Source organism: Gossypium arboreum, chromosome 13 (genome assembly GCF_025698485.1).
Source record: "Gossypium arboreum isolate Shixiya-1 chromosome 13, ASM2569848v2, whole genome shotgun sequence".
NCBI lineage: Eukaryota > Viridiplantae > Streptophyta > Magnoliopsida > Malvales > Malvaceae > Gossypium > Gossypium arboreum.
Genome location: NC_069082.1, coordinates 75,962,591 through 75,988,958, shown reverse-complemented (window position 1 = coordinate 75,988,958; position 26,368 = coordinate 75,962,591). Strand labels below are relative to the sequence as shown.

The window sequence follows — 26,368 nt, the reverse complement described above, 5'->3', positions numbered from 1 at the left end:
CGAGAATGTCACATATTATCAAATATTAATCAAATAAGACGAAGAGAGAGATTCAATCTCGATTTACACTATAAACATAGCGTAACCAGGGTCTAATACCAATTACAGGAAAAAATCTGATTTGAAAATGGTTTTCTTGCACAGAAGAAAATTAAAATTTTGAAAACCAACCCTATTTGTGATATTTATAACAATAAACCTTAGACTAAAATCATACATGTGCTTTCATATTAGTTGATCCGTGAGGTTTTTTTGCCTTTCAACTAAACAATCTTCTTTGCTATTCTCGGACCATGAATTACTTTGAGAATGGGCCCGAACCAATTGAATCAAAACATAAAACTAGAAAAAAGTTCTCTATTTTATTTGGGGTGAAAACTAAAATTCTCTCTTCTTTAATAGAAACTGATAGATTTTTTATTCTAGAAAAATATATTTTATAGTTGAGAATGAATTCTCTCTATTTTTCAGTAGAGTAACAATCTCTCAAAGTTGTGTAAATAGCTCTATCAGTGCTATCTATTTATAGGGAGAAAAGATAGAACCCTTGTTGAATTCTAGAGGTTTATTTCAAATAAAAAAACAACTTCCTAGTGCAACTAGTAGAGAGGGGCTAATAGAGTATGTTTCCCATCATATGTATTATGATGGGGATTCGGGCCTTTCATTGTATTGGGCCCAATTATATGTGCTTTCTAAACTTTTAACCAAGCAATTTATAATTTAATCTAACTAAATATATATTTTTTCTATTTTCCAAAATGAACTTTAATATTCTATATTAAACAATTTCTCATCTCTATTTTAACCCCAGTAAATTTTTGATGATTTTACCCTTGGTAAATTTTTTGACTATTATTCCTGGTAAAATTTTGAGAAAATATGTTCAATATTTCATAACACAACATGTCCACTATGATCGAATGATTTATATTCATTTGTGGGCTTCAAAACAGCTTTAAAACATAAATTTATTCTTCCGATTATTTTTAAGTAATCCATATAGAATTGTAAATGGATCATTTCAATTTCCATTTTGGAAACCTACATTCATTTCCAAATGATTCCATTTTTCTATTTTGGAAAAAAACCATAATCATTACTGAATATTTTTCATTTCTCTTTTCTTATTTGTTCTATTCATTTATATTCAAACTCGCAATTCATTTATGATTTTAACAAGCTAGCGGAAGAACCGATTGAATATATGTAATAAGGGCTCAAAAGATTTATAATTAAGTTCTGACTTTTTTCCTATTAATTATAAACTCATTTAGTTACAAATTCATTCCACTATAGTATCGTGATTGAGCTTTCCCTAACAACGTACCATTACGAAAGCAACTACTTAGTGCTCGTCCAATGACCTTGTGTAACGCCCCAAACTTCTGTAATTTAGGCTTTTACAATTGTTGAGCATGAAAATATCGAAACTTTTGTTTTGATTCTTTTTGGCATAATATATATGTGGTTTAAGAGGTTATGTGCTTTGGGGTGTGCTTGGGAGGTCCCAAGTTCAAGCCTTATCTCGGGCTAAATTTTGGGTTTTATTTGGATAAAGCCTGACCTTTGGTTAATGGGCATATAAGAATTTATTGGCGGGAACATAACAGAATGGGCTTGCTGGTCTAGTGGTTAAGTGGCAAGGTATTATGCCTGAGATCCCGAGTTTGAGTCGTGAGTGTGACATTATTTTACTGATAAGCCGTGCGGACGTTTGAGTTAGACTAAAACACTAAATAGGGGTAGGGTTTATCAGATGTTTGCTTAACCTGTTTTCTTTTTGCTCTCTCTATCATTTTCTTTCTTTCTTTTTACTTCTTCTTCTTCTCTTTTTCCCAAACACCCCTTACTGCTGAAATTTTATTCCTTTTACCCCTCTACTCCATTTTCTTTCTTTCGATTAGTTTCGGCATACTGCTAGCGGTTTCATCATCTCGGTAAGTATGATTTTGTTAAATTGTGAGGTTTCTTTTGGAGATTGTTTAAGAGGGAGTTAATTTGCTATTTAGGGGACACTCAAGGTTCTGTGGATCACTAAACAGGGTTCTAAATAAGGAGTAATCACTGTTGTTCGTTGAAGGTAAGTAGATCTCTCGTTTCAGGATTTGCCTATTCTAAATTGTTCGAATCAAGAGACTGAAATTTTGGTTTACGATTGTCAAATATAGGTTCAGGAGTGTTTGGGATTGTATTAGGCTTCGATTGAAACCAGGTGTGTACTCTAATCGATCTAAAATCGTGTTTCGGTGAAAGCCGAAAATGCTACTATCGACACCACACGGTGTGTGGACTACCCGTATAGAGGTCGTGTGGCGATACACGACCGTATGATCGATGAGATAGGTCGTGCACGTGCCACATGGGCATGATGGACACAGACGTGTGAGGCTGGCTAGGCCGTGTGCGAGGCACAAGCTAGACCAATTGGGCCGTGTGGGAATTTTGGCCATGCCGTGTGATCCACATGCCCGGGCGTGTGGGCTCACTCGGACAGGCCACATGGGCTTGTGAGCCTAGTAACCTCATTTGTTTTGGAAGGTTGCATGGGTCGCTCTAGTCGACTGTGACCTGTTAAAGGGGTTGGTAAGTGTTATTTAGGTCCTGCTAAATCTTAGGCATCGTCGGTGGGTGGAGCTGCTTAAGGATTACGACTACAGCATTGAATATCATCTAGGTAAGGCCAATATGGTGGCTGATGCATTAAGCCGTAAGGCTATAATCAATTTGAGGGCGTTGTTTGCTCGACTGAGTCTTTATGATGATAGAAGTCTCCTGGCTAAGTTGCATGTTAGACTGACACGGCTGGATCAGATTAAGGATAAGCAGTTAGGAGATAAGTCCCTTGAGTTGCGATTCCATCAGGTTGAGGCTGGAGCTACTACTGATTTTGGGATTGACAGTAATGGAGTATTGCGCTTCTGAGGTAGGATCTATATACCTAATGTTGAGGATTTGAGACTATCGATTCTGAGGGAGGTGTATTGTAGTCCTTACGCTATGCATCTTGATGGAAATAAGATGTATAAAGATCTCTGAGAGTTGTACTGGTGGCCGAGGTTGAAACGTGAGGTGATCGACTTTATTTCTCGTTGTTTGACTTGTCAGCAGGTTAAGGCTGAGCATCAGTTACCTTCAAGTTAGCTACAGCCAGTGAAGATACCGATGTGGAAATGAGAGAGAGTAACGATAGACTTTGTTCGTGGGTTGCCTTTAACACCCACTAAGAAGGATTATGTTTGGGCCGTTGCGGATCGATTGACCAAGTCGGCACATTTCATTCCGGTGAGGACAGACTTTTCCATGCAAAAGCTAGCTAAGCTCTATATTTCCGTGATAGTGAGGTTGCATGGGGTTCCTGTTTCGATCATCTCTGATAGGAATCCTTGTTTTACATCTCGGATTTGGCAGAAACTTCATGAGGCGTTAGGTTCTCGTTTGGATTTCAATACTGCTTTTCATCCTCAGACAGATGGTCAGCCGAAAAGGGTGATTCAAGCACTAGAGGATATGTTGAGGGGATGTGTTATGGAGTTCTGAGGTAGTTGGGTAGAGTACTTGCCTTTGGTAGAGTTTGCTTACAATAACAGCTATCAGTCTAGTGTTCAGATGGCACTGTATGAGGCACTTTATGGTCATAAGTGTCGCACTCCTTTGTGCTAGACTAAGTTGGGTGAGAGACGTGTTCTAGGTCCAGATCTGATTTTAGAGGCTGAGGATAAGGGTCAGTTGATTCGAGAGCATCTGAAAACGGCTTCTGATAGACAGAAGTCTTATGCTGATTTGAAGAGGAAGGACATCGAGTTTTCTGTGGGGGACTTGGCCTTTCTTAAAGTTTCGCCATGGAAGAAGGTTCTGAGGTTCGAACGCGAGGGTAAGCTGAGTCCTCGGTTTATTGGACCATACTGAATTTTAAAGCGAGTGGAGCCAGTCGCGTATTAGTTGGAGTTACCTCAAAAGTTAGATCATATTCATGGTGTTTTTCATGTCTCGATGTTGAAACGTTACGACTCTGATCCCATGCACATTGTGCCTATGGAGGAAATTGAGGTTAGACCAGATCTGACGTTCAAGGAGCCAGTTCAAATTTTGGATCGTGACGTTAAAGTCCTGCGTAGGAAATCTATTCCTTTGGTGAAGGTGTTGTGGCGGAATCATAACACTGAGGAGGCTACTTGAGAGCCAGAGGAAGCAGTGCATCAGCAGTATCCTCACCTTTTCTGATCAGGTAAAAATTCGAGCATGAATTTTCATTAAGAGGATAGAGTTGTAATGCCACAAATTTCTGTAATTTTGACTTTTACAATTTTTGAGCATGGAAATATTGAAACTTTTGTTTTGATTCTTTTTGGCATAATATATATGTGGTTTAAGAGGTTATGTGCTTTGGGGTGTGTTTGGGAGGTCCCAAGTTTGAGCCTTATCTTGGGCTAAATTTTAGGTTTTATTTGGATAAAGCCTGACTTTTGATTAATGGGCTTATAAGAATTTATTGGTGGTAACTTAATAGAATGGACTCACTGGTCTAGTGGTTAAGTGTCAAGGGATTATGCCTGAGATCCCGAGTTCGAGTCGTGAGTGTGGCATTATTTTACTGATAAGCCGTGCAGATGTTTGAGTTGGACTAAAACACTAAAGGGGGGTAGGGCTTATCAGATGTTTGTTTAACCAGTTTTGTTTTTGCTCTCCCTGGCCGTTTTTTCTTTCTTTTTCCTTCTGCTTCTTCTGTTTTTCCCAAACACCCCTTTCTGATGAAATTTTATTCCTGTTACCCCTTTCCTCCATTTTCTTTCTTTCGATTAGTTTTGGCATACTGCTAGCGGTTCCGTCGGCTTGGTAAGTATTGTTTTGTTAAATTGTAGGGTTTCTTTTAGAGATTGTTTAAGAGGGAGTTAATTTACTATTTAGGGGACAGTCGAGGTTCTGTGGATCACTAAACCAGGTTCTAAATAGTGAGTAATTGTCGTTGTTTGTTGAAGGTAAGTAGATCTCCCATTTCGGGATTTTCCTATTCTGAATTGTTCATATCAAGAGACTGAAAATTTGGTTTACGGTTGTCAAATATAGGTTCTAGAGTGTTTGGGATTGTGTTAGCCTTCGGTCGGAACCAGGTGTGTACTCCAATCGATCTGAAATCGTGTTTCGGCGAAAGCTGAAAATGCTCCTATCGACGCCACACTGGCATGTAGACTGCCCGTGTGGAGGTCGTGTGGCGATACACAGCCGTATGATTGATAAACTAGGCCGTGCTCGTGCTACACGGGCACGACAGACACGGGCGTGTGTGGTTGGCTAGGCCGTGTACGAGGCACAGGCTAGACCAATTGGGCCGTGTGGGCCACATAAGCGTGTAGGTCTTCACGGGTGAACCACACGGACGTGTGAGAATCTAGGCCAGGCCATGTGATCCACGCGGGTAAGGTCAAATTAGGCTGTGTGAGGCACACGGGCATGTGGGCTCACTCGGACAGGCCACATGGGCATGTGAGCCCAGTAACCTGATTTGTTTTGGAAAGTTGCATGGGTCGCCTTAGTCGACTGTGACCTATTAAAAGGGTCGGTAAGTGTTATTTAGGCCCTGTTCTATGACATGATATTGAGATGTATGTTAGCATGTTGTACTTAGCATGGGTATAAATATTGATCTGATCTGAGTATAGTACACATAATCTATTTACTGTTAGAAAGCATGCTATGACATTATTTATGTTACATTGCATTGGGTTGGGTTGATATTGAAGAGAAGGAAGACTGAAAGGCTCTTTACTCGTTTATTTGGCAATTATGCTGCAATTATTGATATGTGTCGTTTTACAGTACCTCTTGTGTGTAGGGTTAGATGGGTTGATTTTAACCCCATACTTGGTGTGTAGGGCAGGGTGGGTCGATCTTATCCCCACAGGTGTGTTGGGTTGTACGGAGATGGTGCGCAGGGTTGGTGGGCATTACTATTCTGATTGATATGCATGTATGTCTGTATAGGCTAAGGCCCATATGTATCTAATACTGTTTTGAGTGGGCTCAGGCCACACTGGTACTGTTAAGAGCTTAGGCTCGATTATGGCTATTTGACTGCTACCCGTTTACATGCATGCTTTACCATGGGGATGTGCACACTGAGTTTGCAAAAACTCACACCTTATTTTATTTGTCAGTCAGGTAATCCCTAGCAATAGGTGGATCGGTGCAGCGGAGCGCTCGACGGTGACCACTGCTACATATACTCTGGTTTTAAAGGTTTTTAATGCTATTATTATTTTGTTTGCTATAATTGAGGGTAATTAGGTAATTTCTGGTTTCAGACTATTTGGGTTAAGTTTGGAATTTTGAAATCCTATTTATGGATTTTGTAACTGCAACTTTATTTGTTCTTAAGCTTCTGCGAACTAAGAAACATTTTGAAGCAAATTAATCAATATATATATATACTTTTCAGTTAAGTAAAAGGTGGTAACTGGGATGATTTTTTGGTAAACACAGTTTTAAATACATTCTCATGTGACTTTGCCAGATTCAGCCATAACATCTTGGCTGGATTTGGGGTGTTACATTTAGTGGTATCAGAGCCAGGTTACAAAACTCTGCTGTGGATTTGGGTTTCAAAATTTGGTTTTAAGAAAATGATTTGTAAAGCGATTTGAAATATTTTTTATAACAATAAGGTGGTACGCCGAGCCTCCAGCACTGATCCTGTAAGTTCTCTGAAACTTTGATATGTACTGTCTGAAAGCATACTTCTACTAAAATTTTGTTTGTATCTATCTGAAATACTGTGTATGCGTTTTGAGACTGCTATATGTAGTACGTTACTGAAACACTTCAGGTAGTGTAAACCAAAAATCGTAGTGAGCTTATTACTCACGATAACTAATTCAAAAACTCTGATACTGTTCTACATAAAATATCTGCTAATAATTATCGAAACTGTAAACTAATGTGCATAAAACTTCTAAATACAAATTAATTCGATAGTTACGATGAGCACACGTGATACTCATGGACGGGGTACTAGAGGCCAAGGTAGAGGTCGTAGAGGGATCCAAACTGAGTCCTTCGCATCTAATACGATCCCTAATCTGGACACTAGTGAAACGCCGGTGTCACCAGTTACTAAGACTGGTGCGAAGGCTCAAGACCGTGCAGCTAGGGACGACGCACTGTCTCAGGCCATGCTGCGAATTCTAGAGAGGGTCGCTGGGGCTAATACTGGATCTGGAGGCCGTGGATTGGTTATGAAATGACTCCAATCGAATGGGCTGAGATATTCAGAGGCATCGTTGGGGTTGCTCCGAGTGTGCCTAAGTATTGGATGAAGGCCACGGAGCATATAATGGACGATCTGGACTTTTCTGATAAGCAGAAGCTCAAGGGGGCTGTGCCATTGCTGCGAGATGAGGCGTATCAGTGGTGGCTGACCGTTAAGGAGGGAACTCAGCCTGATCGGCTAACTTGGAATCTTTTTAAGACCATTTATCACAGTAAGTACGTGAGAGTCAGCTACACTGATGCGAGGCGACGAGAGTTTCTAAATCTCACTCAGGGTGACCTTTTAGTGGTGGAGTATGAGGCTGAGTTCATTATATTGAGCCGTTATGAGAGGGGCGTGGCGGTGACCAAATATGAGCACGGTGTCTGATTTGAGGATGGTCTCTGTGATAGTCTGCGGGTTCTGATAGCTCCACAAGGGGAGCGAGATTTCTCCGTCTCGATCGAGAAGGCTAAGATAGCCGGGGAGGTGAAGTGCTCTGAGCGCCCAAACCGTGAAAAAGGGAATACTAAGAGGGATTCTGAGCCTACGAATGTAGGGTTGAGGCCTAAGAAAATGGCCAGGATGATGGGCCCGTGAGAGTTGGGCCTACTTTTGCTGTTCCTGTTGGGGTGGTGATGTGTCAGCTTTGTAATAGATGCCATCCGAGCAAGTGTTAGAGAGCTACTGAGGCTTGTTTAAGGTGTGGGTCAACTGAGCATCGAGTTAAAGATTGTCTACTGAGGGGCAATCAGGTGCAAGTCCGGTTGCTGAGACTACACAGCCGTCGAGAGGGGTACATCAGTCATCTAGGGGCCGAGGATAGGTTAGGGGTTATAATGTTATGGGTCGAGGTTAGAGAGCACCAGGCAGAGGTGCTGGGCCGACTGAGGTGAGGCAGTCTGTACTTGTCTATGCTGCACATCGTCGTGAGGATGGAGATGCTCTGGATGTCATCACGGGTACGTTTTTAATTCTTAATGTACCTTATGTTGCACTAATAGACATAGGCTCTACACATTCCTATGTTACGTGTTTTGTGTCTAAGACTTTGGGAATACCATATGAGAGTACTTCTAGTGAGATTTCAGTGGTGAGTATGTTGGGGTAGTCCACTAAGGTTAATAAACTATTCAGAGACGTTCCGTTGGAAGCCCAAGGAACGATATTTCTGGCTAATCTGATGGAACTTCTATTTGGGGAGTTCGACTTAATTTTGGGTATGGAATAATTGGTGAAGCATCGTGTAAGACTGGATTGTGCTGAAAAGAGGGTTGTTTTGAGGACCGAGGAGGATAATGAGATAGTCGTGATTGGTAAACGATGGAACTATTTGTCTAATGTGATATCTGCATTAGTGGCAGAGAAGCTGGTGAGGAAAAGATGTGAGGTGCTTATGGCCTACATCAGTGTCTCTAATTTTGTAGACTCATTGGTTAAGGACATCCGTACTGTGAGGGGCTTTCCATATGTCTTTCCAGAAGAATTACCGAGATTGCCTCTGAGTCGTGAGTTAGAATTTGGGATTGAGTTGATTCCTGGTGTAGCTCCAGTGTCTATCGCCCCTTATCGAATGGCACCAAAGGAGTTGGCAGAACTGAAGGCTCAAATTCAGAAGCTATTGGATTGTGGGTTTAATCATCCTAGTGTGTCTCCATGGGGAGCACCTGTTCAATTCGTAAAGAAAAAGGACAGTACGATGAGGATGTGTATCGATTATCTTTAGTTGAATAAGTTGACGATTAAGGATAAATACCCACTTCTGAGGATAGACGATTTATTCGATCAGTTCAGGGGGCTTCTGTGTTCCCCAAGATCAATATACGATTAGGTTATCATTAGTTAAGTGTTCAGGAGGTCGATGTGCATAAGACGACATTTAAGACTCGTTATGGACATTACGAGTTCTTGGTTGTGCCCTTGAGGTTGACTAATGCACCAGCGGCATTCATGGATTTGATGAACCATGTGTTTCAGCCCTACTTAGACCAGTTCGTGGTGGTGTTTATCAACGACATCTTGATTTACTCTAAGCCTAAGGATGAACGCGATGAGCATCTCAGGTTTGTTCTGCAGATCCTTCGTAAGAAACAACTTTATGCGAAGTTCTCTAAGTGTGAGTTTTGGCTTCAAGAAGTAATCTTTTTGGGACATGTGGTGTCTGCTGAGGGAATTCTTGTTGATCCTAGTAAAATTGAGGCTGTGTTGGATTGGAGACAGCCGAAGAATGTGTTAGAGGTCCTCAGTTTTTTGGGACTGGCAGGATATTACCGACTTTCGTAGAAGGGTTCTCGTTGATCGCAGCACCGTTGACTAAGTTACTGCATAAGGGAGTTCCTATTGTTTCGACAGTCGCACAGCAGGAGAGTTTTGAGAAACTCAAGACAACTTTGACTCAGGCTCCGGTTCTGATATAGCCAGAGCCTGGTAAGGACTTCGTAGTGTATAACGACGCGTCACATGTGGGTTTGGGTTGCGTTCTGATGCAAGGCGGTAAGGGAGTTGCTTATGCATCTCGTCAGCTCAAAGGCTAATTATCTGACGCATGATTTGGAGTTAGCTGCAGTTATCTTTGCATTAAAGATTTGGAAGCATTATTTGTACGGTGAGAAGTGTACCATCTACACTGATCACAAGAGCCTCAAGTATCTCCTCACTCAGAAGGAGTTAAATTTTAGGCAGTGTCAGTGGGTGGAGCTGCTTAAGGATTACGACTGCAATATTGAATATCATCCAGGTAAGGCCAATGTGGTGGCCGATGCGTTAAGCCATAAGGCTATGATTGATTTGAAAGCATTGTTCACTCGACTGAGTCTTTATGATGATAGGAGTCTCCTGGCTGAGTTGCATGTTAGACCGACGTGGCTAGATCAGATTAAGGATAAGTAGTTAGGAGATAAGTCCATTGAGTTGCGATTCCGTCAGGTTGAGGCTAGAACTGCTATTGATTTTGGGATTGACAGTGATAGGGTATTGCGCTTTCAAGGTAGGATCTATGTACCTAATGATGAGGATTTGAAACTGTCGATTCTGAGAGAGGCAACTAATAGTCCTTACGCTATGCATCTTGGTGGAAATAAGATGCATAAAGATCTCTGAGAGTTGTATTGGTGGCTGGGTTTGAAACGTGAGGCGACCGACTTTGTTGCTCCTTGTTTGACTTGTCAGCAGGTTAAGGCTGAGCATCAGTTACCTTCGGGTTCGCTACAGCCAGTGAAGATACCGATGTGGAAATTGTAGAGAGTAACGATGGATTTTTTTAGTAGGTTGCCTTAACACCCACTAAGAAGATTCTATTTTTATTGTGGATGGATTGACCAAGTCGGCACATTTCATTCCGATGAGGACAGACTTCTCCATGCAAAAGCTAGCTAAGCTCTACTTTTTCGAGATAGTGAGGTTGCATGGGGTTCCTATTTCTATCATCTCCGATAGGAATCCTTGTTTTAAATCTCAGTTTTGGCAAAAACTTCATAAGGCGTTGGGTTCTCATCTGGATTTCAGTACTACTTTTCATCCTCAGATATATCGTCAGTCGGAGAGAGTGATTCAATTACTGAAGGATATGTTGAGGGGATGGGTTATGGCTTTCTGAGGTAGTTGGGTGGAGTACTTGCCTTTGGCAGAGTTTGCTTACAATAACAGCTATCAGTCTAGTATTTAGATGGCATCGTATAAGGCACTTTATGGTCATAAGTGTCGCACTCCTTTGTGCTAGACTAAGTTCGGTGAGAGATGTGTTCTGGGTTGATTTCAGAGGCTGAGGATAAGGTCCGGTTGATTCGAGAGCGTCTAAAAATGGCTTCTGATAGAAAAAAGTCTTATGCTGATTTGAAAAGGAAGGACATCGAGTTTTTTGTGGGGAACTTGGCCTTTCTTAAAGTTTCGCCATGGAAGAAGGTTCTGAGGTTCGGACGCGAGGGTAAGCTGAGTCCTCGATTTATTGGACCATACAGAATTTTAAAGTGAGTGGAGCAAGTCGCGTATCAGTTGGAGTTACCTCCAGAGTTAGATCGTATTCACGATGTTTTTCATGTCTCAATGTTGAGACGTTACCGCTCTGATCTCATGTACATTGTGCCTATGGAGAAAATTGAGGTTAGACTAGATCTGACGTTCAAGGAGGAGTCAGTTCAAATTGTGGATCGTGACATTAAAGTCCTGCGTAGGAAATCTATTCCTTTGGTGAAGGTGCTGTGGTGGAATCATAGCACTAAGGAGGCTACTTAGGATCCAGAAGAAGCAATGCATCAGCAGTATCCTTACCTTTTCTGATCAGGTAAAAATTCGAGGACGAATTTTCTTTAAGGGGGTAGAGTTGTAACGCCCCAAATTTCTATAATTTTGGCTTTTGCAATTGTTGAGCATGAAAATATCGAAACTTTGGTTTTGATTCTGTTTGGCATAATATATATGTGGTTTAAGAGGTTATGTGCTTTGGGGTGTGTTTGGGAGGTCCCAAGTTTGAGCCTTATCTTGGGCTAAATTTTTGGTTTTATTTGGATAACGTCTGACTTTTGGTTAATGGGCTAATAAGAATTTACTGGTGGGAACTTAACAGAATGGGCCTACTAGTCTAGTGGTTAAGTGTCAAGGGTTTTTCCTGAGATCCCGAGTTTGAGTCGTGAGTGTGGCATTATTTTACTGATAAGCCGTGCGGACGTTTAAGTTGAACTAAAACACTAAAGGGGGGTAGGGTTTATCAGATGTTTGCTTAACCAGTTTTCTTTTCGCTCTCTCTACCCTTTTTTTCTTTCTTTTTCCTTCTTCTTCTATTTTTCCCAAACACCCCTTACTGCCGAAATTTTATTCCTTTTACCCCTCTCCTCCGTTTTCTTTCTTTCAATTAGTTTTGGCGTACTACTCGCGGTTTCGTCGGCTCAGTAAGTATGGTTTTGTTAAATTGTGATGTTTCTTTTAGAGATTGTTTAAGAGGGAGTTAATTTACTATTTAGGTGACAATCGAGGTTCTGTGGATCGCTAAATGGGTTCCAAACAGCGAGTAATCGCTGTTTTTCGTTGAAGGTGAGTAGATCTCTCGTTTCGAGATTTTCCTATTTTGAATTATTCGAATCAAGAGATTGAAAATTTGGTTTACGATTGTCAAATATAGGTTCTGGAGTGTTTGGGATTGCGTTAGGCTTTTTTCAGAACCAGGTGTGTACTCCAATCGGTCTAAAATCGTGTTTAGGTGAAAGCCGAAAATGCTACTCTCGATGTCGCACGGGCTTGTGGATTGCCCGTATGGATGCCGCGTGGCGATACACGACCGTATGATCGATGAGCCAGGCCGAGCGCATGCCACACGGGCACGACAGACACGGGCATGTGAGGCTCGCTAGGCCGTGTACGAGGTACGAGCTAGACCAATTGGGTTGTGTTGGCCACACAGGCATATGGCTACACACGGGTGTGTGGGAATCTGGGCCAGACTGTGTGAACCACAAGGGCGTGTGGGCTCATTCGGGCAGGCCATGTGACACCCCGAATGTGACCCTAGTCGGAGAGTGGTTTCGGGACCACGAAACCGAGTCACAAGAATAATTAAGTGTTATATTCCGTACTTATTGTATGTGGAATTGGTATGCGTAAATATTTCGTGTCTCGATTTTTATTAATTAGGTGCTAAATTATAAGAAAGGACTTAGTAGTGAACTTTGAAAGTACGATAGGGAAATAGGTGATGACTAATTAAAGCATGCATGCAAAATAATGGACTTGCATGTCAAATTCCCCTTTCTACAAGTAATGGCGGCCATGACAAAGAATATGGGTCAAACATGTCATGAAACATGTTTTGTTGGGCATTAGGGAGAAATAGTAAACAAATAAGCATGGGTAAGAAAAGAATGAAAAAAAAAATGTGTGTGAGAGTGGCATACCCCATTGCCGTGAGTTGTAGAGAAGGAAAGAAAAAATTTTGTTCATCCTTTCTTTGAGCCAAAACTAAGGAAGAAGGAGGATTTTTGCTTCATGCTTGGTTTGGAAGAGATCTAGAAGGAGATTTGGCTAAGTTTGCATCAAGATTAAGGTATGTATGAGGTTGTGTTGGGAGTTTCATGCATGTTTTGGTTGCTAACTTGATGTGCATGTTAGCCATGGCTCAAATCTTTGGTATGCCATGGAAATGGTATTTGGCCAAAGTTGTTATAGTGATAAAGCCATTGCATGCTAAGTGTGAAGCTTGATGATGATGCATGCAATGATGGATTTTCTACTCATGAGTAAGATTTTGAGTTTTCTCTTTGTTTTATCATGATTAAAGTTGAAAAGGAGCATGATTGTCATACTTGGCCATGATGCATTCTTGAGCATGATTCATGCTTCTTGCATGTTAGTTAAAAGTTTGTGTTTTGGATGGCTATGGACACCTTGAAAATTCGCCATGCTCATATATGCATATATATGATTGCACATTATGTTTGGTTATGAACTAAGTGATGAATATATTGATTTAAAGAAGAAAATGTGGAAGAATGCTTGTGAAATTGCAAGCACAATTCGCCTAGCACACATATAAGTGCTTGATGCTATATTATAAGTTTTGGGCCACAATGTGCAAAGCATAAATTAGTAGATTGCATGCTGTTTTTGTGAGGTATTAAGTGCAAAATTGACCTCAACATGTACATGAATATTCGGCCTTGGGTAGCCTATTGAAGGCCTTAGCATTTCCTTGATGCTCAAATAAATTGTATTGAATTGCTTGATGTAGTATAAAATGTGCATGACCATTGTGTATTCAAGCTAAAGAGTGGCCATATGACCATTTAAAATCCTTGTCATATTCGCCATAAGCAAGCACAATGAGGTTTTAATAAATTGAATTTGTTTGAATTAGCTCAAGAGCTAAGAGGGCCACAATTGGACAAGGGGAAGGAAAAGGTGATCGAATAGCCGAAAAAGCCGTTCGACAACATCCGAGGTAAGTCCTCAAGAAGTGACCTTACTTGAATTATGTGAGATGAAATATGGATGTGTATGATTATTGATTATGTGTGTATGAGTATTTGAATTCCACCGGGCTAAGTCCCGAAGGCGAATATGCTAATGATATTAATTGTGTTTGAGCCTTAGTAACGAAAATGAAATATGTATGTCCAATGATTATTGATGTATGTGTGCATGAGAAATTGAATGATATCGGGCTAAGCCCAAGACAATTATGCTGAAATTATATCCGGTTAAGACCGAAGGCAATTGTGCTAGTGGTTATATCGGGCTAAGGCCGAAGGCATTCGTCTGAAGTTATTCTATCCGGGCTAAGACCAAGGCATTTGTGCGTGATTATATCCGGTTATATTCGAAGAATCTTGGGCTGGAGGTGAGTGTTGGTTGCTGAAATGAATTTAATTAGTACACTCGGACAGCCCAAAGGATAAGGTACGTTATATGTGCATTGGAAAGTCGGCGTGTTTGAGCAACATTCGCTCAATCGACTAATGAATTTCAGTTATTGAATTGATTGATGCTTTGCGAACTTATACAATGATGAAGTATGAAGTAAGAATGTGTATTAATGAAATGATGCATTTGGCTATGTGAATGTATTGCTGTAAATTATAGTTCATTATATTCCTTGAGACTTACTAAGCATAAAAATGCTTACCCGTTGCTTTGGCTCTTAGTTTTCTAGATTTCGCTCGAGGCAATCGGATTTGGGATCGTTGAAGTCGAAGTCATCCACACTATCAAGCCTCCATTTTGGTATAAATTTTGGTTGAACTTGAGATGGCATGTATAGGACTACCTCTTGTTTGTTAAATACGTTGTAATGTAAGTTTGTATGGCCATGCTAAAATGGCTCAAAAGGGGAGCATGAACTTAGACTTATTGTGGGTTGTATGTATATATATTTGGGGTCATGATGTGGCTATGGTTTGGAAATGGGAATGTTGGTCATATGATCAGCCATTGGCATGGTTAAAATGATCATATATGAACCTATGTATGGCAAGATTAGTTGAATCATGGAGACTACCAAATAGGTAAGTCCTACCTTAAAACAGATGCTGCCAGCTGCAGTGGCGTGAATGTGAAAAATCACCATAATTCATAGGAATGGAATAAAATAGTGAATAAGCTATGTAAATGAACCTTGATGAGTCTATTTTCATATGGAAGAAACGAAACGGTCATAGGAGTTACAGGTTAAGAGATATTAAAGCTATTGTGAGACAGGGCCAGAATGGTTTCTGGGTTCCCTGTCGCAACTTTAAAAATTCACTATAAATTATCCAAAAGAATTAGGAGATATACCTTATATGTACAGATTCCATTTTGAGTCTAGTTTCATTAGAAACAAACGACACCAGCATTAAAGCCCTGTGCAGAGAGATATTCAAGTTATACCGCGCGAAGGTCAGAGCAGTCGATCCCTGTAACTTGGGTAACTTTAACTAATAAACTGTACCAATTGGCCCGACCAAAATCCTAGAAATAAATCCATGGATGTATATATGAGTCTAAATTCAGGAAAATTTACGAAACCAGTTTCCGAGTTTTGAAACTCGAGATATGATTTTAAAGGCGACAGTGACGCAGTTTTCCAGCCTGACTGGAAATGTCAAATTGGTGGGCAAAAACATGTGAACTTGGTTTGTTAACCCTCGGGTCCGACACGGCGATGGTCTCGGGTTTGGGGTGTTACAATTTTATTGGTATCGAGCCACGGTTTAGTCGATTCTAGGACTACCGTGATGTGTTTGGGGTCTAGCTATACATGCCATTAAATGATGAATCGATAGTGTGATGAATTCGACAATTTGACTTCATGTTTGTTTATAGCAATGGATCCCGATCCCAACCGAGCGATAGTGATGATGTGGAGAGTGTGGCGCCTGCTCCGCGCAAGGGACAGGCCGCGGACTCTCAACCTATGGCCAGCAATCCTAATGACGAGGCTAAGCAAGCCTTTTATAGTGTGATGAACGAATGGTTTAATCAATACATTCGAACCAACACGGCTGTTCCACCACCTCCATTCCCGATTTAATGCAACCCCGCACCTACAATACCTCCGGTGATCGACCCAATAAGGTCGGGTAAGCCCCAATCGATAGGATTCGAAAACATGGGGCCACTGAATTTAAGGCTACGGATGATGATGATGCCGAAGCGAGCTGAATTATGGTTAGATAACACTATCAAGGGTGCTTGATGAGCTATCCTGTACACCCGACGAGTGCTTAAAGTGTACCATCTCCTTGCTACGCGAGTCCGCCTACTATTGGTGGAGTACTCGACTTACGTGGTGCCTAGAGAGCAAGTGACTTGGGAATTCTTTCTAACCGAGTTCCGAAAAAAGTATATCAGTCAGAGATTCATCGACCAAAAGCGGAGGGAGTTCCTTGATCTTAAGCAAGGTTCTATGTCCGTTACCGACTACGAACGAAAGTTTGTGAGGCTTAGCCGGTACGCGCGAGAATGCATTTCGTCGAAGCTATTATGTGCAAACGCTTCGAGGATGGGCTGAATGATGATATAAGGATGTTTGTTGGCATTCTCGAGATACGAGAGTTCGTAGTACTTGTTGAGCGAGCTTGTAAAGCCGAAGAGCTTAGAAAGGAGAAACAAAAAGCTGATGTGGGGATTGGAGAATTCCGAAAGAGGTCCTCGGGAAAGTCTCTTCAACAAGCATCGAAGAGATTTCGAGATGATGCGAGCCGGTCTAGAGGCGTTTCGGGATTTTCTAGACGAGGACGCGATCGACCCCTGTGACCACGAGTCACCTCGATTGCGGTGGCGGAAATGATCGTAGAGAGAGGACGGAGTGTCCACATTGTGGCAAATGGCATTCGGGAGCTGTTGGTTTCGTGATCGCTCTGCTATAAGTGTGGATCGGCCGACCATTTTATGAAGGATTGCCCGAGGATGCATGAACAGAATGCAAGTCAGAGTGCAAACCCGGGTGCTACCACTGCTCGAGGTAGGCCACCTAGAAATATGGGCAATGTCAGTGGCGGTCAGAGAGGATCTAGAGATGCTACCATCAGATCTGAGGCTCGTGCTCCTGCTAGGACTTATGCCATACGCGCGCCGCGAGGATCTTGCCTCTCCGGATGTTATTACCGGTACTTTCACTCTTCTCAATACAAATGTAATTGCTTTGATTGACCCTGGTTCTACTCATTCTTATATATGTGAAACCTTAGCATCCAGTAAGACTTTGCCCATTGAGTCTACTGAGTTTGTAATTCGGGTGTCAAACCCCTTGGGTCATTACGTGCTTGTTAACAAAGTGTGCAAGAAAAGTCCCCTAGTGTTCGAGGTTCTTGTTTTCCGCGGACTTAATGCTTTTGCCATTCGATGAGTTCGATGTTATTCTTGGTTTGGATTGGTTGACCATGCACGATGCGGTTGTAAATTGCAAGAGCAAGACTATCGATTTGAGGTCTTGCGAATAATGAAATAATTGGGTTGAGTCCACGGACTTAAAGGGTTGCCCGGTGTAATATCGGCGATGTTGGCCCGAAATATGTAAGAAAAGGGTGCGGCGTACCTTGCACGTACTCGATGACAAGGAATCGGAGAAGAAACCGAATCTGTGCCGTGGTTTGTGAATACCGGATGTTTTCCCAGAAGAATTGCCGGGTTTACCACTGCTCGAGAAATAGAATTTGGCATCGAATTGGTACCGGTACCACCCCAATTTCGATAGCTCCGTATCGTATGGCACCAACGAATTGAAGGAGTTGAAAACTTCGGTTGCAAGAATTGGTGGATAGAGGTTTTGCTCGCTTGAGTTTTTCGCCTTGGGGTGCCGGTGTTGTTCGTGAAGAAGAAGGATGGAACCATGCGACTATGCATCGACTATCGTCGACTTAACAAAGCGACGATAAAGAACAAATATCCGTTGCCACGTATTGATGACTTGTTCGATCAAGCTGAAGGGAGCCTCGGTGTTCTCGAAAATAGATTTGAGATCGGGCTACTATCAATTGCGAATCCGAGATTGAGCGTGCCCAAGGCGCCTTGAGCGAGATATGGTCACTATGAGTTCTGGTGATGCCGTTTGGGCTCACTAATGCCCTGCGGTATTTATGGATTTAATGAATCGAATCTTTAGACCATATTTGGATCGATTAAGTAGTCGTGTTCATTGATGACATCTTGGTCTATTCAAGAAATGAGACCGAACATCTTGAACACTGCGGTTAGTCTTTGCAAATTTTACGGGACAAGCAATTATATGCTAAGTTCAACAAGTGTGAGTTACGGTTAAGAGGTAAGCTTCTTGGGTCATGTGGTATCGCATCGGGTATTCGAGTCTAACAGAATAAAATTTCAGCCATACTAAATTGGAAGCCTCAGAAATATTATTGAGGTTCAAGCTTTTTGGGGCTTGCTTGGGTTACTACCGACGATTTGTAAAAGGCTTCTCAACGATAACCACGCCGATGACGGCTACTCCAAAAGGATGTTAAGTTCGAATGGACGGAGAAATGCCAAAAAGCTTCGATCAACTGAAAACTTATTTGGTGAAGCCCCAATTCTAGTGCAACCCGAGTCCCGCAAGGAGTTTGTCATCTATAGCGACGCCTCTCTACTTGGGTTAGGTTGCGTATTAATGCAAGAAGGTCGAGTTGTGGCCTATGCGTCGAGGCAATTAAAGCCACATGAGAAAAATTATCCGACTCATGATCTCGAATTGGCCGCCATCGATTCGCCTTAAAGATTTGGCGACATTACTTATTTGGTGAAAGGTGCCATGTATACTCGGATCACAAAAGTCTCAAGTATTTGATGACCCAACGAGACTTAAATCTGCGACAAAGACGTTGGCTCGAGCTGTTAAAGGATTATGAGTGATCATTGACTATCACCCGGAAAGGCGAATGTAGTTGCGGATGCCTTGAGTCGTAAATCGTTATTCACTTTACGAGCGATGAATGTGCACTTGTCTATCCGATCCGACGGTGTGTTAGTGGCTGAAATGAAAGCCAAACCATTATTGACACACCAAATTCGAGAAGCTCGAAAGTCGATGACGAGTTGGTTGCAAAAGCGGGCTGCGTGTGTTCGAACAAGGACTCGGAGTTTCAAATCGACGATGACGATTGTTTGAGGTTCAAAAGTCGTCTGTGTGTCCCAAAGAATTGAACTCATTTCGATAATTCAGAATGAAGCCCATTGTAGCCGAATGGCAATCCACCCGGGAGTCTGAAGATGTACAATGATTTGAAACGTCGATTTTGGTGGCATGGTATGAAGCGAGACATCTCCGACTTTGTTTCAAGATGTTTAATATGTCAACAAGTGAAAGCGGAACATCGGTGCCTTGAGATTACTTCACCAATCACGATACCCGAGTGGAAATGGGATCGAGTCACAATGGACTTTGTATCCGACCGCCATTGTCGACAAGTAAGAAGGATGCGGTTTGGGTCGTGGTAGATCGATTGACTAAGTCGGCCCACTTTGTCCCGTGACGCACGGATTTTCAATGGACAAATTAGCGGAATTGTACGTTTCTCAGTTGTGAAATTACACGGGTGCCTATTTCTATCGTGTCGGATAGAGATCCGAGATTTACCTCGCGGTTTTGGAAAAAGTTGCAAGAAGCTTTGGGTACCAAGTTGCATTTCAAAGACCGCCTTCCACCCCAAACCGATGGTCAATCCGAAGGGTAATTCGGATACTTGAGGATATGTTAAGATGTTGCGTCCTCGAGTTTAGTGGTTCATGGGAGCGGTATTTGCCGTTGATTGAATTCGCTTACAACAATAGCTTTCAATCGAGTATTAAGATGGCACCTACGAGGCTTTGTACGGGCGTAAATGCCGTACACCATTGTTTTGACCGAGCTTGGTGAAAGCAAGATTTTGGGTGGATTTGATTAGGGATGCCGAGCAGAAAGTGAAAGTAATCCGTGAAAGTTTGAAGATAGCCTTCGATCGTCGAAGTCGTGACGCGGATATGAAGCGTAAGGATATCGAGTATCGGTGGGTGATAAAGTGTTCCTCAAGGTATCGCCTTGGAAAAAATACTCGAGTTGGTAGTAAGGGCAAGTTGAGCCCGAGGTTCATTGGGCCATATGAGATATCGAGCGAGTCGGTCCGGTGGCATATCATTTGATTTTGCCCCGAACTCAAAAGGTTCACGATGTCTTCCACGTTTCGATGCTTCGACGTTATAGATCCGATCCATCGCACGTGATTAATCCATCGAAATTGAAATTCAAGCTAATATGAGTTATGAGGAAGAACCAATTAGTATCCTATCACGAGAAGTGAAAGAGTTGCGAAACAAGCGGGTTCCGCTAGTGAAAGTGTTATGGCTCAAGCACGGGATAGAAGAAGCTACTTGGGAGACCGAGAACTCAATGAGAGAGCGATATCCGAACCTATTTACGGTAAGCTTTTGGGACGAAAATCTCTTGAGTGGGGAGAGTTGTGACACCGAATGTGACCCTAGTCGGAGAGTGGTTTGGGACCACGAAACCGAAGTCACAAGAATAATTAAGTGTTATATTCCGTACTTATTGTATGTGGAATTGGTATGCGTAAATATTTCGTGTCTCGATTTTTATTAATTAGGTGCTAAATTATAAGAAAGGACTTAGTAGTGAACTTTGAAAGTACGATAGGGAAATAGGTGATGACTAATTAAAGCATGCATGCAAAATAATGGACTTGCATGTCAAATTCCCCTTTCTACAAGTAATGGCCGCCATGACAAAGAAATATGGGTCAAACATGTCATGAAACATGTTTTGTTGGGCATTAGGGAGAAATAGTAAACAAATAAGCATGGGTAAGAAAAGAAAAAAAAAAAATGTGTGTGAGAGAGTGGCATACCCCATTGCCGTGAGTTGTAGAGAAGGAAAGAAAAAATTTTGTTCATCCTTTCTTTGAGCCAAAACTAAGGAAGAAGGAGGATTTTTGCTTCATGCTTGGTTTGGAAGAGATCTAGAAGGAGATTTGGCTAAGTTTGCATCAAGATTAAGGTATGTATGAGGTTGTGTTGGGAGTTTCATGCATGTTTTGGTTGCTAACTTGATGTGCATGTTAGCCATGGCTCAAATCTTTGGTATGCCATGGAAATGGTATTTGGCCAAAGTTGTTATAGTGATAAAGCCATTGCATGCTAAGTGTGAAGCTTGATGATGATGCATGCAATGATGGATTTTCTACTCATGAGTAAGATTTTGAGTTTCTCTTTGTTTTATCATGATTAAAGTTGAAAAGGAGCATGATTGTCATACTTGGCCATGATGCATTCTTGAGCATGATTCATGCTTCTTGCATGTTAGTTAAAAGTTTGTGTTTTGGATGGCTATGGACACCTTGAAAATTCGCCATGCTCATATATGCATATATATGATTGCACATTATGTTTGGTTATGAACTAAGTGATGAATATATTGATTTAAAGAAGAAAATGTGGAAGAATGCTTGTGAAATTGCAAGCACAATTGCCTAGCACACATATAAGTGCTTGATGCTATATTATAAGTTTTGGGCCACAATGTGCAAAGCATAAATTAGTAGATTGCATGCTGTTTTTGTGAGGTATTAAGTGCAAAATTGACCTCAACATGTACATGAATATTCGGCCTTGGGTAGCCTATTGAAGGCCTTAGCATTTCCTTGATGCTCAAATAAATTGTATTGAATTGCTTGATGTAGTATAAAATGTGCATGACCATTGTGTATTCAAGCTAAAGAGTGGCCATATGACCATTTAAAATCCTTGTCATATTCGGCCATAAGCAAGCACAATGAGGTTTTAATAAATTGAATTTGTTTGAATTAGCTCAAGAGCTAAGAGGGCCACAATTGGACAAGGGGAAGGAAAAGGTGATCGAATAGCCGAAAAAGCCGTTCGACAACATCCGAGGTAAGTCCTCAAGAAGTGACCTTACTTGAATTATGTGAGATGAAATATGGATGTGTATGATTATTGATTATGTGTGTATGAGTATTTGAATTCCACCGGGCTAAGTCCCGGCGAATATGCTAATGATATTAATTGTGTTTGAGCCTTAGTGTGAAAATGAAATATGTATGTCCAATGATTATTGATGTATGTGTGCATGAGAAATTGAATGATATCGGGCTAAGCCGAAGACAATTATGCTGGAAATTATATCCGGTTAAGACCGAAGGCAATTGTGCTAGTGGTTATATCCAGGGCTAAGGCGAAGGCATTCGTCGAGTTATTCTATCCGGGCTAAGACCGAAGGCATTTGTGCACGTGATTATATCCGGTTATATTCGAAGAATCTTGGGCTGGAGGTGAGTGTTGGTTGCTGAAATGAATTTAATTAGTACACTCGGACAGCCCAAAGGATAAGGTACGTTATATGTGCATTGGAAAGTCGGCGTGTTTGAGCAACATTCGCTCAATCGACTAATGAATTTCAGTTATTGAATTGATTGATGCTTTGCGAACTTATACAATGATGAAGTATGAAGTAAGAATGTGTATTAATGAAATGATGCATTTGGCTATGTGAATGTATTGCTGTAAATTATAGTTCATTATATTCCTTGAGACTTACTAAGCATAAAATGCTTACCCGTTGCTTTGGCTCTTAGTTTTCTAGATTTCGCTCGAGGCAATCGGATTTGGGATCGTTGAAGTCGAAGTCATCCACACTATCAAGCCTCCATTTTGGTATAAATTTTGGTTGAACTTGAGATGGCATGTATAGGACTACCTCTTGTTTGTTAAATACGTTGTAATGTAAGTTTGTATGGCCATGCGAAAATGGCTCAAAAGGGGAGCATGAACTTAGACTTATTGTGGGTTGTATGTATATATATTTGGGGTCATGATGTGGCTATGGTTTGGAAATGGGAATGTTGGTCATATGATCAGCCATTGGCATGGTTAAAATGATCATATATGAACCTATGTATGGCAAGATTAGTTGAATCATGGAGACTACCAAATAGGTAAGTCCTACCTTAAAACAGATGCTGCCAGCTGCAGTGGCGTGAATGTGAAAATCACCATAATTCATAGGAATGGAATAAAATAGTGAATAAGCTATGTAAATGAACCTTGATGAGTCTATTTTCATATGGAAGAAACGAAACGGTCATAGGAGTTACAGGTTAAGAGATATTAAAGCTATTGTGAGACAGGGCCAGAATGGTTTCTGGGTTCCCTGTCGCAACTTTAAAATTCACTATAAATTATCCAAAAGAATTAGGAGATATACCTTATATGTACAGATTCCATTTTGAGTCTAGTTTCATTAGAAACAAACGACACCAGCATTAAAGCCCTGTGCAGAGAGATATTCAAGTTATACCGCGCGAAGGTCAGAGCAGTCGATCCCTGTAACTTGGGTAACTTTAACTAATAAACTGTACCAATTGGCCCGACCAAAATCCTAGAAATAAATCCATGGATGTATATATGAGTCTAAATTCAGGGAAAATTTACGAAACCAGTTTCCGAGTTTTGAAACTCGAGATATGATTTTTAAGGCGACAGTGACGCAGTTTTCCAGCCTGACTGGAAATGTCAAATTGGTGGGCAAAAACATGTGAACTTGGTTTGTTAACCCTCGGGTCCGACACCGGCGATGGTCTCGGGTTTGGGGTGTTACAGGCCACATGGGCGTGTGAGCCCAATAACCTAATTTGTTTTGGAAAGTTGCATGGGTCGCCCTAGTCGACTGTGACCTGTTAAAGGGGTTGGTAAGTGTTATTTAGGCCCTATTCTGTGACATGATATTGAGATGTATGTTAGCATGGTATACTTAGCATGGGTATAAATATTGATCTTATCTGAGTATAGCACACATAAACTGTTTACTGTTAAAAAGCATGCCATGACATTATTTATGTTACATTGCATTGGGTTGTGGGTTGATATGCAAGAGAAAGAAGACTGAAAGGCTCTTTAGCCGCTTATCTGGCAGCTTTGCTGTAATTATTGATATGTGTTGTTTTACGGTACCTCTTGTGTGTAGAGTTAGATAGGTTGATTTTATCCCCATACTTGGTATGCAGGGCTGGGTGGGTCGATCTTATCCCCACATGGTGTGTTGGGTTGGACGGAGATGGTGTGCAGGGTTGGTGGGCATTATTGTTCTAATTGATATGCATGTATGTCTGTATGGGCTAAGGCCCGAATGAATCTAATACTATTCTAAGTAGGCTAAGGCCACACTGGCTTTGTTAAGAGCTCAGGCTCGATTATGACTGTTTGACTGCTACCCGCTTACATGCATGCTTTACCATGGGGATGTGCACACTGAGTTTGCGAAAACTCACACCTTATTTTATTTGTCTGTCAGGTAATCCCCAATAGTAGGTGGATCAATATAGCGGAGGGCTCGACCGTGACCACTGCTACATACACTCTGGTTTTAAAGGTTTTTAATGCTATTATTATTTTATTTGCTATAATTGAGGGTAATTATGTAATTTCTGGTTTCAGACTATTTGGGTTAAGTTTGGAATTTTGAAATCCTGTTTATGGATTTTGGAACTGCAACTCTATTTGTTCTTAAGCTTCTGTGAACTAAGAAACATTTTGAAGCAAATTAATCAATATATATATATTTTCTAAGTTAAGTAAAAGGTGGTAACGGGGATGATTTTTGGGTAAATACGGTTTTAAATACATTCTCATTTGACTTTGCCAGATTCAGCCATAACGTCTAGGCCGGGTTTGGGGTGTTACACCTTGTCATAAGTGTATTACCCTCATAAGATATTCTTGATCTCTTTGGGATAATATCCATTCTCCCAATATGATCCATTTTATCTCATGGTAACCATTACATCTTCCTTCATAAAAAATCAATCACTATAAAATAGTGATCAAGTCATCCGTCACAAAGAAGGACGACTCGTGGCCAAGTTTACTTTTCAACAACCACGTAATGCCAATGAGAGGATATTATTTGCCTATGTTTTGGCTATGAATTCCTCTGTTTTGAATGACGCTACATGCTACAGAAATCATACACCCAACGCACTAACTTTCAATTCCTTATCTATTTGAACTGAGGCTTTTACTTACATCAAAGTGTACAAGCCACGCATACATAGTCCGCCATCCACTCAAGATTTAGGTATGTCATTCAATGAATGCCATCCACTCAAGATTTAGGTATTCTCCTTGGTTATTGTCTGATGTACTATCAGTCCAGTGAGTCACATCTATGTCTCTATCTTCTAAGAGTTATCCGCTCCAATGCCCTAGACAAGACATTTCTAAATTGGACTTGATAGACAATGTTTTAGTCTTTTAATTGGTTTGCTCATTTCCAATTAGACTAAAGACATGTTTAGATTCGTCTATTGATACAAGTTGTCTTTTTGTACTACGATCCGATCATGTAATACCACTTAGTATTACTTAAACATTTAAGCAACCACTTAGTAACATTTTCTTCTATTTTTCTTTACGTGAAAAAACCATTTGAGGAAATAATATAGAGTATATCAATTTAATTTATTAATTATTTTATTAACCAATCTGTTCAAAAAAATTACAAGTGTACTTAGACAAAAATACTAGACTTAGGGCACCAGACCCAACAGGACTAACCAAAAATGGTCAATTCGTTGAGAGATAGGAAGGACCACATTTGAAACACAAGGAAGTAAAAATCAAATAACTAATGGCTGACCTTATAACACCCTCAACCTGATCCGATTCGCCAGATCCATATATTGGGTGTTACACCTCTATTTACAAACTTACTAAAAAATGAAACGTATTAATTTTCAACATCTACATCTTATTTAAGAATATTGTCTCAGCTAACTTACAACTAGATGTACTGTTCATATTTACAACCATTGTACAATACTTCAACTAGTGAGGACTTACAAGTGAAAATCATAACTTAAATACGTTATTCTATTTGTTTTATACATAATATCCCTTAGTGTTAATACTGTTGGAACTCCCAGTACTCCCCGTGGTGCAGCGGGAATATTATTTTGATTATCCACAGCCAATGATCCATGTACGAGGAACGAATTAGGTTGAAAAATTTTTGAAAACGTATGTTCTTTACAGAAAATGTTGAAAGGATGTTGATTCGATGTCGATTCCAAGCCACAATGAAAACATCCTAGCTTCTACGTAGTCCACCTCATCAAAAATGAACAACCACATTCTCCTGAACTTTTCAGAGAGAATTAA

General features: G+C 40.9%; 1 protein-coding gene across 1 annotated transcript; it reads left to right on the top strand.

Moving 5' to 3' along the window:
- The first annotated feature begins 3,303 nt into the window (after nucleotides 1-3,303).
- Nucleotides 3,304-4,179, top strand: LOC128286819 (uncharacterized). The gene is made up of 3 exons (XM_053024541.1): nucleotides 3,304-3,489; nucleotides 3,664-3,852; nucleotides 3,943-4,179. Exons 1-3 carry the CDS (start codon nucleotides 3,304-3,306, stop codon nucleotides 4,177-4,179), a joined length of 612 nt encoding a protein of 203 aa, XP_052880501.1.
- The last annotated feature ends 22,189 nt before the right edge of the window (nucleotides 4,180-26,368 follow it).